This window comes from Cyclopterus lumpus, chromosome 16, assembly GCF_009769545.1.
Source record: "Cyclopterus lumpus isolate fCycLum1 chromosome 16, fCycLum1.pri, whole genome shotgun sequence".
Lineage (NCBI taxonomy): Eukaryota > Metazoa > Chordata > Actinopteri > Perciformes > Cyclopteridae > Cyclopterus > Cyclopterus lumpus.
In genome coordinates this window covers 16,034,316-16,057,799 of record NC_046981.1, presented here as the reverse complement: position 1 = coordinate 16,057,799, position 23,484 = coordinate 16,034,316, and the positions used below count along the sequence as shown (strand labels likewise).

At 43.8% G+C, this 23,484-nt stretch overlaps 1 protein-coding gene across 1 annotated transcript; it reads right to left on the bottom strand.

The window, feature by feature from the left end:
* Positions 1–212: 212 nt before the first annotated feature.
* xrcc1 (X-ray repair complementing defective repair in Chinese hamster cells 1) lies at positions 213–17,005 on the bottom strand. The gene is made up of 18 exons (XM_034553596.1): positions 16,987–17,005; positions 16,520–16,583; positions 16,304–16,396; positions 15,535–15,642; positions 15,272–15,430; positions 14,536–14,613; positions 14,216–14,339; positions 13,859–13,965; positions 13,268–13,430; positions 12,937–13,171; positions 11,903–12,019; positions 8,940–9,021; positions 8,728–8,827; positions 2,746–2,794; positions 2,244–2,380; positions 1,888–1,978; positions 1,700–1,775; positions 213–1,270 (listed from the first exon to the last, which is right to left on the bottom strand). Exons 2-18 carry the CDS (start codon positions 16,568–16,570, stop codon positions 1,163–1,165), a joined length of 1,878 nt encoding a protein of 625 aa, XP_034409487.1. The 5' UTR covers positions 16,571–16,583; positions 16,987–17,005; the 3' UTR covers positions 213–1,162.
* Positions 17,006–23,484: the final 6,479 nt, after the last annotated feature.

Genomic DNA, 23,484 nt, shown 5'->3' with positions numbered 1-23,484 from the left:
CCAATTAGGCCTATTCCCGGCACCTGTTCCCTGAACCACTCCCCCACACCCCTCCGCAGCTGAGCCTAACCACGCCCCAGCCACCACACAGAGAAAGAGACTCAAGACGGGAGAAGGAATTAAATGGAGAGCTAACGGAGAGGAAGGCAAAGCAAGGGATGAGAGCACCCAAGTGCCGAGGCTGGTTGATGAATAAAAACGAGAACAATGCCTTTAATTAAAACAGCTTTTATTTAGACAAAATAATCAAGTAGTAAAAGAACAAAAAAAAAAGTAGCTTAAAGAAGCTGCCGAGCGAGCAGAAGGTAAGCCTGAAATCTTGCGTCTTAAGAGGCGTTCTGAAGATCTCGAGAGACGCAAAACTCTGACGTCTGTTTTACGTCCTCACATCTGTCGAGCCGGTCCATTTCTTTTATTATTAAGTACACAAACATGAATAAAAACCACAAACTCAAGACGTATCAAACTTTAAACGCACAGAAAATCATCATCACTTTCCAACCCGTGGTATTTAATACAATTAAAAAGGAGAAAAAACAAACAGTTCCCCAGTATTCATTTTGTAGAATTGGGTTGTCCCGGTTTCTTAAATAAAATGGCACTTTTCACCTGACTTTGAGCTGGTCTCATAATGGTCTGGCCACATACACAAGTCAAGAGTCTTATCAGTGCCGCTGGCAGATAACTCATTTCCAGACGCTGGAGCCCGAGGTATCCGAGGTGAGCAGCAGCAAACTGCAGCACAGGAGCCGAGGAATTCAAACAAGTCCTGAACCAGAGAGAGCGTGCTTTGTTCACGACCGATGACGAAGACGTTGCTTTCTGACCAAGCTAGAACTGAAAAACTTCAAATAAAAAGCTAATAATAAATCTAAACCTTATCCGAGAATTAACCTCAACAGACACCATTAAAAAAGAAAGACGTTTTCCCATCTTGGCCAAAAGGTGAGAACATCGTGTTGAAAGCCTAAAGGCGTGAACACATTTCATGAATGGCAAGTTCACAGTCAGTGGGAAGGCATTGATGAACAAGTGTATTGCTTTTATGAAAGTGAAGCGGGGGAAATCTGAAAAAAGAAATGCATCAGTGGCGTTCCCCATTGGTCAGGATATGAAGTGTGAGTGTGTCCGTGCACACCTGCCTGTACGTGCAGCGCATTGTTCAGGGGACGACCGTGTAGGGTTGGTAGGGCAGTATCTTTTGTCGTTCATTGATTGCATAAATCCATGCTGGTTTGACGAAGTTCAGATTGCCGTTCTCCACCAGCGCCTGGGACGGAGGTGAGAGCGAGAGGAACAGAGGTCACAAAGTTATGCACAGACAGGTAGAGGCATGAAGCCTTTGCAAAACCGAAAGCTCGGATAGTATAACTCAAACTGCTAATTTGTGTGGATAACAAACCAATTCTCACCCACAATTTCAAACTGATAAAAAAAACACTTGGTCTCAACAAATGAAAATGAAAACTTGTTTTCAAACCAAATGATCATACCTTGCAAACAGAGCATACTGCTTCAAGACAAATTGCAAAGTCATCTTTTCTTTCTTTCTTACTTTGTATTATCGAGCATTACCAGGAGCAGAAAACTAAAGCATGCATGCAAATGCATTCGAGTCCACATCCACAATCATATTCAATGTTCTAAAGGTCGTGTTGGACCCCATTGTTACACATAAAGAAGCAGAGACTCAACTGACGTCTTCAAAGGAGTCGTGCCACCCTTCACTGGTCACCACAAACTGCACTGTCTCCGTCATGTAGTCCTCAATCAGTCTGGAGCAAAGACAGTACGGCGTTATCAGACAAACATTTAACTGCAGGGATTTTTACACAGGACCAATTAAAGTTGTAATGTACTTGTATTGTGCTTCTGGTACTTTCTCACCCGTTAAAGGCAACGATGTACCGCAGCAGCAGGCGCCTCTCGTTGTTGGGGAATTTACCATAGAGGAAGAAGTGCTTTCCGCTCAGGAAGTCTGGAAGGAATTGGAAGAGAAAGGCGCAGAGGAGTGCAAGTGATGACTACACAGTATCGAGGAGTAATTACTGGTGCTCTTTGATAAAAGGGGAGAAAGCATCAAAGCACCACAGAAAACTGAGCAAATGAACACACACTGAGGTCCTGAAAGGCCGAAGGCCATCCAATTACTTTCTGTCGGGGTTTACAACGACCGACATCTGTTCCTGTGACAGACACAAGAGGCAGGATGACACGGGGACCAGAACAAAGGGGAGACGGACCTGGTAGCACAGGAATAGGGTGGTCCTCTTCAGCCTCGGCGTCTGTGTTTTCATCTGTCGACCCCCCGTACGGATCCTCCTGCTTCACCTTCTTCCCCTCTGCTGCTGCTTTCTTCTGTCTGCTCTCGTTCTCCACCCTATTACAGGGGCAGGAGAAGGACATGTTATGTATCCTTCATGCGACATGATTAGAAGCTGCTGCTGCTTCTTCTTCTTCTTCTTCTCAAAGGGGCTCATAGAGGAACCAATCTTAAGGCCGATGGCGTCACGTTTGCCACTTCAATCAGTGGGCTTGCTCAGAGATCACACTGTCGACCTGTAGCCAACTTAAGTTATTGTGTGATTATGAATAAAAATTTGACTGGAGTAAAAGTGGAATTACTGATTTTAGTATGAATACACAGGTCATTTATTTTAATAGTGGGGCACCAAGAAAGCATGGATCAAAGTCAACAGCCTCTAATTAAACAACAAACATGATTAATTATCATTATTTGTTTACCTCTGCAACTCGTCCTCCGTGTCCACGGCAGACTCCTCATCACTGCCTCCTGTGAAATAATAGGGTGTATTTGTCAATATGGTCAAATATTAACCTAAAAAGCAGACATGTCTGGTGATTGCCAAAGAAATAGTGTGCGAGATAGGTTTCATATATTTATAGTTGACAACATCAGTTAACTGATTAGAGGTTGTTGCTCTATGCTCGTGTATCTTAAAGTACCATCACTGCACGATGGCCCCAATCCTAAATTAACGGGGATAATCAACCGTCAACGGATTCAGTGCGCTTTAGCTATTTCTTTGTGATTTAGAGGTGGAGCTTAATGTTGCCATCCTATTTCCTCCAAAATACAACATGATATCTTCAGCATGCGTAGCAGGAGGAGGAAAATGCTCGATGAATCCACATGTCTATGACACATACTTATTAGCAGTTTAAAAGACGCAACCTTGTTCGAGACACTTTCCGCTACCACACAATCCTGTGCTGTTGAGGGGGAACAAAGACAAGCAGGTCTAATTAAAATGCTGTCTCCCTGCTATGTGTTTGGGCTGCTCCGTGTTTGTTGTGTCACCTCACTGATGCACACCGGCACTCTACTTCTGGCTCTGCATTAACATAGAAATGAGAATCATGCGCAAGTCCCTTCACGGTGATCGCATCTTGTACCCTACCCTCCCCCCTCAGACAACGGCACCTTTTTACGGTGCCGTTGTCAACTCATCCATTTCCAAGTGTTTTACAAAAGGCGCTCCCTTTTTGTCTAATGCCGGGGCCCGAACGTTGACCCCTTGCCCCTCTCAATTCATTCAGTCGTCTTCAGCTCCAGTGCGACCCTCTGTCTGCCTCCTTAGCTAGAATGAAAAGCTTCCCGTGAGTCACAGCCACTTGCAATTCAGCTCAGTACACACACATGTACATACATACATATATATATATATACCATCCATCCATTATCACCCACTTATCCGGGGTCGGGTCGCGGTGGCAGCAGGTTCAGCAGGCCGACCCAGGCTTCCCTCTCACCCGCAGCACTTTCCAGCTCATTCTGGGGGATCCCGAGGCGTTCCAAGGCCAGCCGGGAGATATAATCCCTCCAGCGTGTCCTCGGTCTTCCCCGGGGCCTCCTACCAGTTGGACGTGCCCGGAAAACCTCTAATGGGAGGCGTCCAGGAGGCATCCTAACTAGATGCCCGAACCACCTCAGCTGACTCCTTTCGACACGAAGGAGCAGCGACTCGACTCCAAGCTCCCCCCTGATGTCCGAGCTCCTTACCCTATCTCTAAGGCTGAGCCCGGCCACCCTACGGAGGAAGCTCATTTCGGCCGCTTGTATCCGAGATCTCGTTCTTTCGGTCACGACCCAGAGTTCGTGACCATAGGTGAGGGTTGGAACGTAGACCGACCAGTAAATGGAGAGCTTTGCCTTCCGGCTCAGCTCCCTCTTCACTAAGACGGACCAGTACAGCGCCTGTTTTACTGCTGCAGCCGCACCGATCCGCCTATCGATCTCCCGCTCCACCTTACCCTCACTCGTGAACAAGACCCCGAGATACTTGAACTCCTTCGCTTGGGGTAGGCAGTTTGCCCCCACCTGGAGGGAGCAATCCGCCGGTTTCCGGCAGAGCACCATGGCCTCAGATTTGGAGGTGCTAACTCTCATCCCTGCCGCTTCGCACTCGGCTGCAAAACGCCCCAGTGAATGCTGGAGGTCACGGTCCGAGGAGGCAAAAAGGACCACATCATCCGCAAACAGCAGAGAGGCGATCCCGAGACTCCCGAACCGGATCCTCTCCGCCCCCTGGCTGCGCCTAGATATCCTGTCCATGAAGGTCACAAACAGGACCGGTGATAAAGGGCAGCCCTGGCGGAGGCCAACACCCACCGGGAACGTGTCTGACTTACTACCGAGGAGACGAACACAGCTCCTACTGCAGGCATACAGAGACCGGATGGCCCGTGCCAACGGGTCCGGCACCCCATACTCCCGCAGCACCCCCCACAAAAACCCCCGAGGGACCCGGTCGAAAGCCTTCTCCAGGTCTACAAAGCACATGTAAACTGGTTGGGCAAACTCCCAGGACCCCTCCAGTAATCTTGCGAGGGTAAAGAGCTGGTCCACTGTTCCACGACCGGGACGAAATCCGCACTGTTCGTCCTGAATCTGAGGTTTGACAAGCGGTCGGAGCCTCCTCTCCAGCACCCTGGCATAAGCTTTTCCCGGGAGGCTGAGCAGTGTGATACCACGATAGTTCGAGCACACTCTCCGGTCCCCCTTCTTGAAGATGGGAACCACCACCCCGGTCTGCCAGTCCATGGGCACTGTTCCCGACCCCCATGCGACACTGAAAAGGCGTGTCAACCAAGACAGCCCAACAATGTCCAGCGCTTTCAGCATCTCAGGGCGGATCTCATCCACCCCTGGCGCCTTGCCACCAAGGAGCTTTTTGACTACCTTAGCAACCTCTGCCAGGGATATGGGTGAATCCACCCCAAAGTCTTCCGGCGCTGCCCCCTCTCCGGGGGACATGTTGGCCGGGTTTAGGAGTTCCTCAAAGTGCTCTTTCCACCGCCCGACGATGTCCCCAGTCCGGGTCAGCAGTTCCCCCCCCCCTGCTGAGAACAGCCTGGGGTAGACCCTGCTTTCCCTTCCTGAGCCGTCGGATGGTTTGCCAGAACTTCCTTGAGGCCAACCGAAAGTCCTTCTCCATGGCCTCCCCGAACTCCTCCCATGCCCGAGTTTTAGCCTCCGCGACCATCGTCGCTGCAGCCCTTTTGGCCCGCCGGTACCCATCAGCTGCTTCAGGAGACCCCTGGGCCAGCCAGGCCCGAAAGGCCTCCTTCTTCAGTTTGACGGCTACCCTCACCCCGGGTGTCCACCACCGGGTTCTAGGGTTGCCGCCACGACAGGCACCGATGACCTTCCGGCCACAGCCCCGAGCAGCCGCGTCCACAATAGAGGCTTTGAACAAGGTCCACTCGGATTCCATGTCCCCAGCCTCCCTCGGGATTTGTGAGAAGTTCTTCCGGAGGTGGGAGTTGAAGACCTCCCGGACAGGATCCTCTGCCAGACGTTCCCAGTTCACCCTCACTACACGTTTGGGCTTGCCAGGTCTCTCTAGCCGAGTCCCCCGCCATCTGATCCAACTCACCACCAGGTGGTGATCAGTTGACAGCTCTGCTCCTCTCTTCACCCGAGTGTCCAAGACATACGGCCGCAGATCAGATGATACGATTACAAAGTCGATCATTGATCTCCGGCCTAAGGTGTTCTGGTACCAGGTACACTTATGAGCCACCTTATGTTCGAACATGGTGTTCGTTATGGACAAACTGTGGCTAGCACAGAAGTCCAACAACAAAACACCATTTGGGTTCAGATCGGGCAAGCCGTTCCTCCCAATCACGCCCCGCCAGGTTTCTCTGTCATTGCCCACGTGAGCGTTGAAGTCTCCCAGGAGAACTATGGAGTCGGCAGGCGGCGCCCTTTCCAGGACCCCTCCCACCGACTCCAAGAAGGCCGGATACTCCGAGATGCTGTTCGGTGCATAAGCACAAACAACAGTCAGAGCCTTACTCCCCGCAACCCGTAGGCGCAGGGAGGCGACCCTCTCGTTCCCCGGGGAAAACTCCAACACAGCGGCGCTCAGCCGGGGGCTCGTGAGTATCCCCACTCCCGCCCGGCGCCTCTCACCCTGGGCAACTCCAGAAAAGGACAAAGTCCAACCCTTCTCCAGGAGCTTGGTTCCAGAGCCCATGCTGTGCGTGGAGGTGAGCCCAACTATATCTAGCTGGTACCGCTCCACCTCCTGCACCAGCTCCGGCTCTTTCCCCGCTAGTGAGGTGACGTTCCACGTCCCTAGAGCTAGTCTATGCTGCCGGCGATCGGCCCGCCCAGGTCTCCCGCCTGGCCCGCCGCCCGGTCTACATAGCACCCGACCCCGATAATTCTCCCTGCGGGTGGTGGGTCCACAGGGTGACTGCTGCTCCATGTTGTTCTTTCGGGCTGAGCCCGACCGGGCCCCATGGGCGAAAGCCCGGCCACCAGACGCTCGCCGACGAGCTCCCCTCCTGGGTCTGGCTCCGGAAGGGTGCCCCGGTTTCCCTTGTCCGGGCAAGGTGGCTACAATCGGTGGGCTGCTTATCATCAGGGTTTGTTGAACCGCTCTTAGTCTGGGCTCTCCCCCGAGACCTGTTTGTCTTGGGAGACCCTACCAGGGGCTGACGCCCCGGACAACATAGCTCCCAGGATCATTGAGCCACTCAAACTCCTCCATCACGTTAAGGTGGCGATTCATAGGAGGAGCAATACACATATATATATATATATATATATATACATACATACATACATACATACATACATACATACATACATACATACATACATACATACATACATACATACATACATACATACATACATACATACATACATACATACATACATACATACATACATACATACATACATATATATATATATATATATATATATATATACATACATACATACATACATATATATATATATATATATATATATATGTATGTGTATGTGTATGTGTGTATACACATATATATATATATATACATACATATATATATATATATATATACACACATACACATACACATATATATATATATATATATATATATACACACACATACATGTATATATATATATACACACACACTGTATGGACCTGTTCAGATTTTTATACTCTATGATTTTTATACTCTATGTTAACTTGCTGTTGCTCTCAGAGTGCCTGTTATATTGTACTGCCATTACTTTAAAATAAAAGCGTGCAATACACTAGTTTTTAATTCATTCTTGTTTTTTTGGGCATAATGCGATTAATCGCAGTTAATCACAGAAAAATGATGCGATTAAAATCGATTAATTTTTTTCCTTCTTTGCCCAGCACTAGAGCCCAGAGAAAAAAAGGCAAACTTCAATGCAAATGAAAAAAGGAAGGGAAAGGGGAATTAATAAAACCGAAAGAGGAATTTTATCATTCTTTGTTTCAAAGTCTCCGTTTTCTGATCTGCGACAGAAGTTAAGCTTAAGTTAATAAACTGTAACAAAATAGTCATGTTGTGTTATTTTTTAACAATCTGTGGCCCAAAGTGATAACATTTAAAAAAAACTTTATATTAAAACACTAAGAGGCTGCAGCCGTTGTCTGGAAACCACAGATTTATGCATAAAGTTCTATAGAAAATCAAACAATTGTTGAGAATGAAGGAGAACAGTGTTTGAGTTCGGACGAAGAGAGAAGCTTACAGGTGTGATGAGTATGGCAGGACTGTATTATTGTTAAAATAGAGTGCAAAGTCAGAGGAAATATACATTTTACGTAATAACTATGTATGCATGTGATGCACTACATTTGTGTCCTCCTCTTTTTGGCCTGGTCTTCATTTGTTTGCACAGAGATTATTCAGTTATAACATTCAGTTATTACTTGTATATCGTCTTCTATCTGTTATTTACAGTTCAACATCACCTTTAAGTGAGTTCAAAAGTGAATCAAAGGAAACCAGCGGGTCGACACGTTTTACAAGAAAATGTTTGTTTGAACCTTCAGCAGACAGGAGAATTTACATTTTTGTGAAGTTTTTTTCTTTTGTTTGTTCCTATATTCTTAAACTTCATGCCTCTTTGATCTTGGATGTCATGTTTCCTTTTCCTCTATTTCACCTTGACAATAGACCTTCTCCTCCCATCGTTACACCCATCTGTCCGCCTGTTGAGGTTAACTTTAGCGACAAGACAATTGGAAAAACACAATGCGAGTCTTTGTATGGCTTGTAGCCTTCAGCACTAATGTGCTTTCTTTGCTTTCTGTAATACGCAAAGAAATAAAAGAGAAGTGTAGAGTCATTTAAATGGTATTGGATCTGAAACAAGGTTGTTCAAATGCACTTTTTTCACAGTGGAAATTTCAATTAAAGAACTTTGACTCAAACCTGGTTCTTCCACATCAGTGGAGCCGGCATACTCTTTATCTTCCTTTCTCTTCTCTGGTGTCTTTTTGGAGGTTGCTTGTCTCTGCAGCTTCTGTGGACTCTGTAAGAACCCCACAGACAGAGCGTTAAAACCGACTGACGGTTATAAACGGAAGATGAAGATTACTCATTAGATCATTTCGTAAAGGCTCACTTAAAAAGTACAAATCCACCTTTGTGTTCATTTCCTCCTCACTCTGGTCGTCCACTTCCATTTCGCTCTCCGAGCTTGACTCTCCTCCATCCATCAAATACCTGAAGGAAGACAAAGCATTTTTATTTTATTGCTATTCAACAAATATATATATATATATATATATATATAAAAATATTTCTAAAATGCATTACCCATGTTAGCTTTAAGCAAAGGTGTTGAAAATGTGTTGGTTCTTTTCTCCGTTTTAAATCACTGTAAATTGAATATATGTTTACGACTATCGATCACATAAAACAAGACATTTGTTGGCGCCACTTTGTGCTCGAGAAAACAATTTTCGGGCAATTTATGTGGAAAACCAAGAAAATTATATATGATCAATATCAGCCCTACACTTTGACACTTTTGACTGTACAATTAAGGATGCAGTGAGTGACTGCGCTGATAATTTGACTCCAACATGCAAACTAGTTTCCAATTCATCTTTAGGATGTTGCAAGCAGAGCCTGAGTTTTAATGAGAAATGTGTTTAATTATTCAGCTCTATTGTGATGGGATGTTTGACAAACCTCTTTCTGTCCATCTCCGGATCCTCACTGATCGGATAGTAACTATGGAGAATGCATTTCTGGGCTTTCTTGGCTGATGTCACAATATATTTTAATATGCATACACTTCACACTGCGTATGCACGGCAGGAGCTGAAGCGGTGAGTCTGTGTCCCCCCCCCAGATGCTCAGCGAGACTGTGTTCTCGTGGCTGATGGAGCAACAGTTTGAGAGTGCGCGTATTTGTTTGGGCACTTGTCATCATCAAAGTAAGTGGTCCCTTTAATTACCCATATCAGATGCAGCTTTTAAATAAAGGACACATCATCAAAGCTGCGCACTCCACGCGCCGCACAATAGCGGTGCTGGGCAGGGGAATGGATTAATCTGGCAACGAGAGAGCCGGGGGAAGGGGAAGGGGAAGGGGGGATCTTCGACACCACCAGGAATTGACTGAAAGGCGAGCGAGAGGGAGAATGAGGACAGGCTGCGGTGAACTTCTCATTTCATCGACTTCTTGGAGAACCTTAAAAGTAATGATCAGACAGCGTTGTGTGCCATCGCCCGGCAGCAGGGGTCCTTTAATAAAGCGATCTCCACTACTCGCTCCAGACTCTTTGCGTGGCTCATGTGCACACTGGTTGTCCAGAATGATCCCAACTCTGCCGGGGCCCATTATGGTAGCAACCTGAAAGTTTAGTTTTGTTATTGATTCGTGGGGGAATGAAATAGTCCATGGTGACAAATTCAAATTGCTTGGTAACAGTCAATCAATTATTATATGAGATGAAGAAAAGAAGCACATCCTCACATTTGAATCAGCGAATGTTGGACGTTTTTGCTCAAGAAATTAAAGATTAATCGATTCTCGAAATAGTTGCCAAATAATTCTCTGTTGATCAACTAATCCGGCTCTTCTTAACCACTGGGCCGGAGACCACTGGTGAGCCTCAGAGCGCCATATAACTAATTAAAAAAAACACAGAAATGTATTAGGATTTATATAATTGGCCGATCGCAAATATGTGAGCCGACCATGAGTATTTTGCATAAACTTTAGATTCCACAGCAGAGGCGATATGAAGCCAAAATTACCAAGTTGGCAGCAAACATAAAGTGATTTAGGTGCGAATCCATCAGACGGGTAAACAAAGTGTCTGAACAAACTAAAAATGGAAACAAAGAGCTGTTGGACGGTTACGAGACTCAATTTGTTGCTTCCGAACGCAAAAACGCTGACAGAGAGGTGCCGGTGAGGGGTCTCTAGATTTATAGCTTCCTAGAGTGTCTCCACTATTCAGGTGCAGCAGTGCGTTTGACATCTCCGGGGGAAAGTTATGCTGGAGTTGGTGTTTTCATGCAACTTTTCAAATTAGATAATTTACATAAATAGGTTTGGATGGAAACATGGTGTTATACGAGCAGCATGGGCCATTTGAGAAAAACGGCTATGTAGCCTAGCGAGTGTGTGGCGGAACGAGAGAGAGAGAGAGAAGTAAATGTACAAGTTTGAGTTTGTCTCTGAAGAAAGCTTCAGTAATTACCTACTTTGAACCACGTTTGCTTTGGGACGACCTAGACATGCTTTTTACAATGTATGTATAATGTAATAATGTCACCATGTGTTTCACCATGAAATGCAGTAAAACTGGAATACTTTCTAGAAGGTGTTTGAAAGTGGCTTTGGAACAATATAAATGGCTGAGCGTAAGACTTGTATTTGGACGGACACTTTTGACAGCCATTACAATTTATAATCTACCACAACACTGATTGTGAATAATCTCATCATTAATTTAACAAAAACAGAAGCCTAACAGAGACTAATTAATGCCTTCCGTAACCTTGCTGTGTGGGAGCCCGAACGCAAATGTATTAGTCCTCAAACCAGACGCAATCAGTCCAGAAGCAACAAGTACGAAGGGACTTCCGAAATGATAAAGCAAAGTTTCATGCGCCGTAACACGAGAACCAAACTCCTCCAACTAATTTGGACCTTACGCTGCCCAAGCCGAGTCTTCCGTTCTACATTATTCTGTGCAGACTGAAAGAGGGGCAATGACAGAAGATGTTGCAAGAGCTCCCTGTGTAATGAGGCCTATTAGTGATCTGCCAGAGCTGGCTGGGTTGTGATCACAGCAGGGCATCAGCTGCTCAAGGTTACAATGTTCTCTGTGGCAAGTGAGCCTCACTGCTGTGTGGGGGTGGGGTGGTGGGGATTATTTCAATCAGTGCGAGTGTTGTGCACAGATTGTACCATGTAGACGCACAGACGTGGCTTAGCAACAAGAAGCGGAATCCCATCCAGCTGTTCCAATGGCCGAGCCGGAGCTGCTGTGTGCGGCCTTCCCACAGTTCAGAGTTTCCATATGGGCTTCATTGCAGTTTCACTCTGTTTTTCAGTAGTTTGCTTCGTGCTTCGCCCTCTTACCGTTTGCAGGGAAGCTTCTGTTTCCTCTTGTGGCAGTCCATTACCCACTCCTTCCGTACGATGATGCCCCCTGCTGATTTCACCTGGCTGTACTTGGGGGTGTTGGCGAAGGCACAGCTGCAGATTAGTGGACACACACACACACACACACACATTGGATAGAATCTGACAGGGCAATAGTCGCTCTGACAGCAGAGATCAAGATGCAATCAAACTGAATGACTGAGAGCGCTAATAGGGCCGTTACTCAATCAAGCAATCTGTTTCAATGATAAATACCGGTAATCAACTGCAGACTCATAACAGAACATCTCTGGAACAATTAAGAGGCCATCGTTTGAAAAATTATTATATTAAGTAATATAAATAGATATCATATGTCTTTTGTCCCACAACTTAAACTTCCTTACACATCAACCACGTCCCATAATATTTAAATGTATATTGATTCCAATGAAATGAGTGGTTATGCTTTGATTATGTTCTTCTAAGATGCATGTGAAAAATATGTTTTATTGACTGTGATAAAGTATTCATCCTTTTAATTATGTTTTGAATCTTATCGTCTGCCAATACACAGTTGCATTTTATGTCTGGTATTTTTCTTTATGGAGGCATAATTCTGAGCTGTCCTTGCCAGCAGAGGACTTAGTTTATTGTGTTGCTTGCGGCAACAACATTTTGATGTGGTGGAAATATTAAAATTAAAATTAAAAATCCTTCTGTGAAAACTGGCAAAGACGGTCACGTACACTAAACAACCCTGTCATTAAAATTACATTGACTCAAACATGTCAGACTCCAGTGTTTTTGGACTACTTCACTACTGCAGGTATTTCAAACAAGCGGAGCTGTACGTGGCCTTTCAAATATTTTTAACAATAAAAAAAACACTTGGTAGATGCTCTGAATCAACACTGATGCAATACATCACAATACTAAGCTGTGCAAAAAAGGTAGTAATTAAGGTAATGGATTCATAAATGGTGAAGCAACTCAAGTGTACAGTTTTCACACGGCTGCTTGATACTTACATGAGGTGTGTGGCGTCGGGTGTCCAGTCGGGTCGATATTTAGCTCCCATGTCCAGAGCCTTTTCCCTCAGCTCCCCTCGGAAGGGGTTCTGGAAGCCGCTGAGGACAAACACGACCCCCTCCATCATCCGTTTGAATGGGACCTGCGTCCCGCTGGCTTTCTGTTGTTTGGGTTTCGGCTCGGGTTTGGATTGGCTCTCCCGCTTCTTGTCAGCAGACTTTTGTGCCGGGGAAGCTGGAGAGACAATATGCAAAGGTAAAAAAAAAAGAAAAGAATAAAAAAAAAAAGGATCTTTGTGTTAAGATTCAGACGCCGATGTAAGTTCGTTACCTTTGGCGGTGCCGGGGCTCGGCGTGCTGGCCGGGCTCGGCTTGTGTTTGGGGGTCGCAGCCTTACCCTCCAGTGAGCCAACCGGCCCTGTTTTCTTCGAGGGCGGCGGGCCGGAGTCAGACTGACGCTCTTTGCTGAACTCAAATTTTCTCTTCGCTGGCGTCTATGGGGTAAAAATATGTATCTTTCTGTGTCAAAGTCAAAGTGACATGGAGCTGATATTGAGGGTTTGTTTCAGTGTGGGCTCAGGTCGAGTTATATTGATGCATTTAAATCTGAACCAGACAATATAATGTTTCAAAGAGTTTTTCTTTTTCAAAGTTGATGAAAGCTGCAACTCTTGCCCACGAGACAAGTTCATTCAAAAAATTGGATTTTGACAAATAAAAAAAAAAATTTGAAAAACAGAGGAAGGAGCACACATAATGTGAGTGATCTGCTCAAGAACCTAGTTAATTTTTATTCTGAAATGTATAAATCAAGATCCCATTCTACAACCACATTTATTGCCTGTCCTTCTTCATCTTCTTCTTCAAGCACCTCTCACCTGAAACGGCTTTCCTTCAAAAAAATGCTGATGATGTTTAGTACCTGTGGTGAGGCAGAGCTGGAGGAGGACGCTTGGCCTGACGAATGGGAGCCGCCACCAACCTGCAGGGCAGCAGCAGCGTAACTCAACCGCTCACTCTGAGGAGACACTAAAAAGAAGACAGAAAAGACAGAAAAGTGCTGGTGAGGAAACAAAGTAGCTTAATAATAAAGAATGCCTTTGAAACATCCCTTTCCGCTTGTCTCCTGGCACACTTAAATAGCTTTAATTAAAGCCTAATTAGTGCTCTCTTGGCACTTTTTTTAATTAGTCACCAGGATTAGCACTTTTTTGTTACAAGGACATGAACGTTTCTTATTGGGCTTCAGCAGCTGCTAAGTTAAAATAAATGGATTTACCTTTGACTGGGGTACTAGACTTTGTTGCATTGTCCCGACTGAAAAAGAGACTTCCAGGCTGAAGGCTGGGACTCGTTGAAGGAGACTCGTCCTTCACATTGAACTGTCCCAACTTTGTCAGTTTCTGGCAGGAGAGAAGAACAAGAAAATGAAACCACAACGTGAATGCGGAGGGACTGATACTGCTACACACACTGTGGTGAGAAGGTGTGCCACGTTTTAGCTCTGGAAATATAAATATAAAGTAAAGCAGTGCAGCCGCACCGTTAATACAGCAATGCGCATACAAAAAAGTAAAAAACAGACTTGGCATGACTCACCGGGGAGGATGTTGGAGGGGGATCATTTTTGTCAGGCGGCGAATGAAACTTAACAAAGGCCAGTCCGTACGCTATGTTCTGCAAAGTACACTCTTTGAATTAATCTCACAAGTAACAATGAATAAATGCTCGTTAGCAGAAATAGGAAATACGGTCAAATGTTGTAAATGAAATGAATATATTACCGGTACTGTATTTTTTTAATTTTAATAATACAGATGTAATACTAGTGTTTCAAACCACTAAAAAAAGAGCACAACAACATAACTTTCCTATTCAATAGGCCCTAGTTTCCTTCTAGCTAATAAATAGCTACAGTTACTCCCGCTTAAATTCATGAGTTGGAAGGACAATTCTGCATATCTTACATAATGTCAAAGTTCTAAAGCTAAGCAGTTTATCTCCGTGTGAACACAATGATTGATGGGCTGTATTGCAAGACGCAACAGTGTACACTTTCTTATCACAGAGGTAAGCTTTGATTTGGTTGTTATCTCAACTTAATTAATAAACTCAAAATCTAAATCCAGAGGAGCAGCCATGCTGCTTCAATACGTAGTAGACCCTCAGCGTGCCGTGTGTGTAAAGCACTAACTGTTCTGTTTTACTGCTGTCCAGTAAAAGTGCTGTGAGAATATTACAAAATGGTTACATTATGGATGCTGTTGATTCAAAGTTAGATGGATTTGTCAGTGTGCACTGAGTTTTGAATTCAAACAGCTAGCTGGACCCTTACCTTGCTGTATGGCTGGCTACACACAATTTTCACTCTGTCCCACTTTTCCTGAGCCGAGCTCTTCTGCAGCTGGTGAGGCGCAAAGAAACGCACCCGGTTCATGTTGGTGCCGTTGCGACTCTCCGTGGGGGACATGAAGGAAGACGTGACCAGGAGAACCTAGGAAAGATTGACATCAACATATAAAAAGGAACAAAACATAGCAGTACAGTAATTACAATAACTTGGAGGTGATATACTTTGTACTTGGTTTGCAAGAATACCTCATAGTCCTGGTCTCTGACAGCTGAAGAATTCCCCACCAGCACCTCAATGAAAGCCGACCCTTCATTTCCAATATCAATGCTGTGCACCTGCTCCTGCTTCTCGAACTGAGAGAAGAGTAAAACAACACAAGTCAACAAAGCGTAAGCTAGAAACTAAGACAAAGGAGCTCCGACAGTAGAAATAGGTTAAATTAAGCAATCCCTAGTTTGTAGCATGATTATGCTAAATAAATACATTCAAACATATGTAGGAATAGACCGACTGCTCATACTGATTAAATACTTTGTAATATGGATCTCCTAATACAAATGTCAAAGTGTCACATTGTATAACTTAAATATTTAAAAGAGAAAAAGATAAGCACAATCAGTTGTGACATTGTCTCACAGACTTAGTTAAATGCTTTGTAGTAGCAGCATTTTGAATTGACAGGCAATTTATGCCTAATCCCAAAACAATAAAGACAACTGCTCCAAAAGGACAGTACAGTACCTCAACAAAGGAGGAGTGGGAGCTGAAGTCAACATGTTTGCATTGGTGAAAGTACCGCAGGTGTTTGCAAATGACATCACACTTCAGAATTGAACAGAAAACTGCACATCAATTAATGGGGAAAACGGCAAGTTGGATTCAAAGCTTTCCTTTCCTTTAGTGGAGTAACATCATGAAAGGGAACAGGCAGGGCAACAGGAGACATAAAGAAATCTAGTTCTGTGAAAACCCAGTAATGTAGATTTGAGCAACAGATTTGGATCAAAAACATACCTGCAGAATGACCGAGATCTGCTTCTCCCCATCTCGTGCTGCTTTCCACTTTCTGTACGTGTCGGAGATCAGCAGGTTGTCTGCTTTGTGAGTCTGTTTGGCATCATGACAACAAGTGAGTGGAAGGAAGGCTCCCATTTGGCTAAATACAAATGTGCATCTGCAAAACTTGCCATCATGACACACAAAGGCAATGCAAGTGAGAAGTGAACTTACGGTGTCCTCGGTGCTGCAAGACACGACGTGTTTGAGTTGGATTTCTGGCATGTTGTTGTTGTTTCTAAATAGGTTGCAGATTAATTAGCAAGCTGAAGGAAAACAAACCAAACGGGGGCTTGTTTTACCACGAAGCGATATCGTAACCAACTAATCTAACATAACAAACATTAAGTGGTCTTTAAATGGCTGTAAATGCAGCCTAGACAACTGAAGTAGATTCAATTTGCTGCTGGTCTACCATCGGCTAACGTGAAAGCATGCTAGCAAACAATAGGCAGTGAACGTTTCCTGATTCGCGTGGTGATTTTAAAACACCAAGAGGGCGGTTACGCACGAGCCTTTGACGTTGTTATGTGTATAAAATAATAGCCGCTTACTTTGGCTTTACAGTAAACACAACATTATGTACATTGACGCTTTTAATTTTAAGATAAATGTGCATGGAGGCTAAGTCATATTCCCACCAAAAGGCTGTGTTGCGTAATGACGCAACTTCCTCTTTTCAACCAATGAGAGAGATTTTGGTTCTTCTTCTGCAGTTCAATAACAGCATCGTCGCAGATTTGTCGCCACCACTCGCTCAGAATGTGTACAGACATTTCGTGAGAGGCAAATATATCACCAAATACCACATATATTACATATATTTAAGCAATAATGTTCGAGAGGCAGGACTGTATCGTACAATAATGTCCTGTTCAAGGGAGCAAACCCTTGAACAGGACATTATTGACGATACATATTGTAACGTTTCGCTACGTTTGCTTATGACACGGAGACTGGTTATTGTCCTTGGAGGCACGCTATCTCGCACCATCTCATTCATTCACATTGCTCATTTTATAAAAGTGTTCATTAAAATAACAAAAATGACAATACACTTGCTACTACACTTTGTTCATGTTGATTTGGATATCTCCATTAATTGTGCATCCGTGGAAAACGTTTCTCATGTCACTGCGGTCATGTGGGCCGGCATCCGCGGATACTCCGTCATGTGAGCCGCCGCATGAAATGTAATGCGCCTCTATTCATGGTATTACGGTACGAGGGCTTGTATGGCCCAAAAAGCAAGACAAGAGACCCATTTCTCAGCAATAATTTCTCCAAGTCAGAAACAACATTATTTTGGACATTATATGAAATAATATTATAATAACATGTGAAGTTACACTACAGTACAGTTTTTTATTGAAAGTCAGCTCAAATTCAATGATTATATTAATAATTTCACACTATTATAACTGTTCAAGCAGATCCTTAAAAGGATATATTCTATTTCCACTGGATTGTTGTTCGTGAGGTCCCCTGCTATGTTCATGTATATCCTCTATTGAGATTTTACTGTACAGTTTTTGTGAAAATTAAAGGCAAAAGTGGCTCAAATGAAAAGACGATATTCTTATTTTCACAATATTTGAACTGTTATTAAAGCATATCTTTAAAAGGTTATATTCTATTTTTGTACAGTTTTTGAAAAAAATCAAAGTCTATGTTAGGTAACAGGAAATAATGTTCATAATTCCCCAATATTCTTTTTTTCTTAAAGCAGATCCTTAAACGTGTATATGAAAATGACACTGGATTCTCATTCAAGAGAATGCTATGCTTTGCTATGTCCATGGTTATAGACATGTGATTTTACTGTACGGATCTTGAGAAAATTAAAGTTAAAGTCAGCTATGAAGAAATAATGGCACTCATAATATTCTAATATAGATTTTTTTTAAGCAGTTCCTTAAAAATGGTATTTATAATATTCTAATATTTGATATTTTATTTAAGCAGATCTTTAAAAGTGTATATGAAAATGACACTGGATTGTTATTCAGGAGGACCTCTGCTATGTCCATGGTTATATTCATGAGATTTTACTGTACGTTTTTTGAGAAAATCAAAGTTAAAGTCAGCTAGAAAGAAATGATGATATTCATAATATTTGATATTGGTTTTAAGCAGATCCTTAAAAGTGTATATGAAAATGACACTGATTGTTTTTCAGGAGGACCTCTGCTATGTCCATGGAAATATTCATGACATTCTACTGTACGGTTTTTGAGAAAATCAAAGTTAAAGTCAACTAGAAATAATTTTTATATTTTAATATTTGATTTTTGTTTTAAGCAGATCCTTAAAAGTGTATATGAAAATGACAATCCATCTGCCCGGACGTGTGTTCTGTCACGTCCGGGCAGAACACAGGACACAAATGCAGGGTCTTCTAGGTAAAGTAAGACCGACTCTCCGATAAATAAAAAGGAAAAAGCAGGGCTATGAAGATGATCAAAAACAAAGATCACTCCACTCTTGGAGGAAAACAAAAACACTCCTTAAAAACTGGAGGCACTACGAAAGATTATCTAAACAAAAATCACTCCTTACGGAGGAAACAAAAAACTATGAAAACTTTAACAAATAACCTAAATCTAGGACACACAAAACAGACAAAATCAAAATCACTCTCTAGGAGGAATCCAATGAAACGGAACGCGATGGCTTGGTATTCAAAGCTTTGTACTATGGCAGGGCTAGAGGGACCGCATGGACGCAAGGACAGAAACTAACACACTGGCACATGTAAGATTTGTGTTCAAAGCTCCGGGTCCCGTGGCCGCAGGAAATTCAGGATTCAATGAGTTAAAGTTTAACAATATTTAATGGCAAAGATAATACTCATGTAGCGTTCACGATCGTGGGGCCAGAAAGGAGGAACTCTCCACAGACGGACTGGAGCTCCCAGGGAGCACCAGACCGGGGCTGTCTCGAGTCTCCAGACCAGTAGAACCATGTCTCCAGACCAGTAGAACCTTGTCTCCCCAGAACAAATGCTCGGTCGTTAGTATGGTCATGCAAATGAATTCACACCTAAAGGTTAGTTCCATTGGTCAGTTCAGAGGATGCCGCAGTTCTGTGCGCTAAGCCAATTGATAAGTTGGCGAGGTCAAAGCTCACACTTCCGGTCAAGGACAGGAAGTTCCCCTTCAGAATAAAACCCACTATCCTGCCTTCAGAATAAAAGCAACACATTAGGTTTCAATCAGCATCCATTTTAACTATTGTCTAAACAATAAAACATTCATTCATTATCATGCATCATACAGTTAATAATTACATTTGTCATTAAAACAGAATAATAAAACAGTGATCCTCTCTTATGTTTCACAATACATTCCTCCAGAATATTCCTCATAATATCCCAAATTAATTATCATATCTTTCTTTATGTATTACTTTCAAATATAAACTTCTTATTAACATGTGCAAGTGCATATAAAATCCACTACAACTCAACAGTCCCTCCTTTTATACTATTCCATAGTATAAACAACTTTGTAATGGATTTTATTTCACCACACTGTAAACATCACTGTAATACAATCTTTATTATCAATACCTGTGGAAGAAAAAACAATATCACTCCCTCCTTTTGACCCTGCTCTGCAAAGTAACTAAAAATCTATGAGTGTTGTGATCAGATCTATGTGTCTATCTGTGCATATGTCTATGTGCATCTTCTTTCTCTGCACTCTCATCTTCTTGATGGTCTCCTTTCTCTGCATGCTCATCTCCTCCATGGTCTCCTCCTCTGCATTCCTCCAATCCTCAATCCTTTCCTCGAGTAAAAGAAAAACAGCAAGTTCAATCTCTATATTTATTTTATTGTCATCATACTTCTGTGATTTGTTATAATTTGAATCAATGTGTTAAAGGTGCACGATACTCCTCTGTGGGCAACTCATCTGTTGGTGAGGTCCATCACAGCAGGCAGCCAGGTACACGGTGAAGGTCGACGATGGAGAGACACAAAGAGCGGCTTTCTGCGCCGGCTCTAACTAAAGTTGGATATCTGAAATATATTTGGAAATAATTTTCATATTTCCCAAACCATGGGCTGCACGGTGGTGTAGTGGCTAGCACTGTCGCCTCACAGCAAGAGGGCCGTGGGTTCAATTCCCGGTCGGAGCGGTCCTTCTGTGTGGAGTTTGCATGTTCTCCCCGTGGCAGCGTGGGTTCTCTCCGGGCTCTCCGGCTTCCTCCCACAGTCCAAAGACATGCTGCAGGTTAATTGATCTCTAAATGTCCCATAGGAGTGAATGTGAGAGTGAATGGTTGTATGTCCCTACATGTGCCCTCGATGGACTGGCGGCCTGTCCAGGGTGTCCCCTGCCTTCGCCCTATGTCAGCTGGGATAGGCTCCAGCGCCCCTAATTAGGATAAGCGGTATTGAAAATGGATGGATGGATTTCCCGAACCAATTCTCCAACATGTCTGAGAAGTAGTCATTCTATGTTTTCTTTTAATCTTCTCAAAAATGATTTCTTAAGGAACTGAATTATCCAGGTTCGGACTAGCAATCTCGAACTAAATTATCAAGGATCAGATCAGCAATCTCGAACTCCGTGTCTTCTCACCCGTGGGAGGAATCAACTATTAAATGCACTTCTGTTGTCCAACGGAGTCTTAATTACTCGTCCAATCCCATCTATCTTAAATTATTTATCTCTGCGGATTATATTATATGTAATTGATCCACTCTACGTGCTTTTAACTGTAGGTCATAGAATTGATTCAAATCCTGCTAGGATCTGATTGTGAGCTGGTATTCATCTGGCTCTCCTCTCTTGCTCGAACACCTACTGAAAGAGAAAATGAAATCTCTCATTTCTTCTCAAAAATATTTGCAGCTAGGTATTTTGTGCCATGACATATTTCAGCTATCTTTGACTTAATCGTCCGATTAGCCCTCTCGACTATACCATGTGATTGTGGGTGATAGACTGCTCCGTGTGCGTGTGTAATTCCTAGGTGTCTTTCCACCTCTTGTAAGTGTTTGTTTGCAAAGTGTGTGCCGTGGTCAGACCCTATTCTCTTTGGAACTTCATATCTCGCGATGAGTTCCTTCTTCAGCCATTTTAAGACTGTCTTTGAGTCTTCTTTCTTGCAGGGGATCGCTTCCACCCATCGGGTGTATCTGTCGATCATCACGAGTAGGTATCTGAAACCTCTCTTCCTGTTTTCTGCACCCATATCGGTGTAGTCGATGCATATTTCTTTGAATGGAGCATCTGGCACTGGGAACTCTCCTTGGGGACATCTGTATGGTCTCTTCATACTGAAGTCGTTGCAGGTGGGACATTCATGGTGGTAGTGTTTCACCATCTCAGTCATATAGGATGCCACCAGAGGATGGAAACTTCCTCCTCTGTTCTTTTGGGATTCACTTGAGAGGGACCATGTGCCTGTCTGATGAGTCCTTGACACATCCTTGCAGGTGCCACTATGCCCATCATGTGATCTCCAGAGTCCTTTCTTTTGGACGGCTCCATTGTGTCCCACTGATTCTGCTCTGCTCTGCTTCTTTCTGCATGAGCTTGATGTCTTCTATTCCGAGTTTTGGGAGTTCCGGTGCGGCTACGTCTGTCCTTTGTTTCACATAGCCTGATGCCTTCTTTGCTGCAAGGTCAGCGGCTTCGTTGCCTTTTGCCACTTTTGTCTTTGTGGTCTGGTGTCCTTTACACTTCATCACTGCTACGTGTCGTGGTAGCAGGATGGCTCTCAGTAATTGCTCCAATTGACTTTTGTGCTTTACTGGTGTGTTTGCTGTAGTCAAGAATCCTCTTCTCGACCACTGGGGGCAGTCGTCATCGGTTGAATCGGTGTAGCTGTTGACCGATTTCCCTTCTGGTTATTCGAGTGCTTTTGTCAATGCCACTACTTCTGCTAGCTGTGCAGATGCTGGCTGTGCGATGATTTCCGCAGAAATGGTTGAATGTCTTTTCTCTTGTTGCTGCACGACTAAGTATGCGGAAATATTTCCATCTTCACATTAAGTCCATCGGCCATGTCGTTTGGCTCGTATGAGACTGTGATATGTAGCTGTTGTAAGACTTTTAAAATCTTATCTTGTCATCGAGAATGCACTTCTGTGTTGACCTTGAGCTTGTGACACATCACAACATGAGCAGTTTTCTCAATTGCTCTTTTCAGGACTGCCTTGTGCAACCTGTTTTGACCTTTTCGATGTGGTCTAACTTTGAGCTGTAGTACATCAGGTCTCTTTCCTCCCTCCTTTTTCTGAAACAAAACAGCGGACACCATCCCGCTTGATTCAGAAACATCAAAGTGGAAGGGCCTGTTGTGGTCAGGTGTAGACAGCTTTGAGGCTTAGCCAACTTCTTGTTTGGTCTTTGCGAATGCCTCTTCTGCATCATTTGTCCATGTGAGCAGGGCTTTCATGTTTCGGCTTCCTGCTTCAGTTATGTCTCTGAGTGGCTGTGTGAGGGACGTGAAGTCAGGAACGTAGTGTTGACTGTAGCCTGTTAGGCCCAGGAATGACAGCATCTCTTGTACTGTCTTTAGTTTAGCTGCACTCAAAATGGCCAACCTCTGTCCCGCAGACAGAGCGCACGAGTATGCTGAGATCAGTTGTCCCAGGAATGACACTGCATTTTTGCAATCTGAGTCTTTGAGCGCTTCACCTCATAACCTGCTTTGGTTAACTGCGTTAGAAGGTCTTTCGTCACTCTAAGACAAATTGCTGCAGTTGGTGCAGCTTAACAGCAAATCATCCACGTACTGTACAAGTACTGTGTCTTCCGGTAATATGAAGTCTTTGAGGTCTTGCTTCAGGGCTGCATTAAACAAACCCGGGCTATCTCTGTAGCCTTGTGGCATTACGGGTTTGGCACTTGAATGTTCTGTGCAATTGTGGCTTGGTTGATGGTTCTTAGGTCATGAACCATTCTCCAGCCTCTGTTACCGGATTTTGGGACTGGTAATATCTGTGTATTCCAGTTGGACTCTGCGTCGATGAGTATGCCTGCTTCATACAATCCTTGAATTGTCTCTCGAATGCCATCTCTTTGTTCTAGCTGAAGCGGATAATGATAGTGCCAGACCGTGTCTTGATCTGGTTTCAAAGTCATTACCACGTTATGTTGAGTGGTGTGGCCAACATCATA

Excerpts from the sequence above, each read along its gene's own strand:
- xrcc1 (XM_034553596.1), bottom strand. The coding sequence starts at position 16,570 with ATGCCAGAAATCCAACTCAAACACGTCGTGTCTTGCAGCACCGAGGAC. Across the intron at positions 13,966-14,215 it reads GTCTAGTACCCCAGTCAAAG|TGTCTCCTCAGAGTGAGCGG; the intron begins GTAAATCCATTT and ends TCTTCTTTTTAG. Across the intron at positions 2,381-2,745 it reads ACGGAGGACGAGTTGCAGAG|GGTGGAGAACGAGAGCAGAC; the intron begins GTAAACAAATAA and ends CCCCTGTAATAG.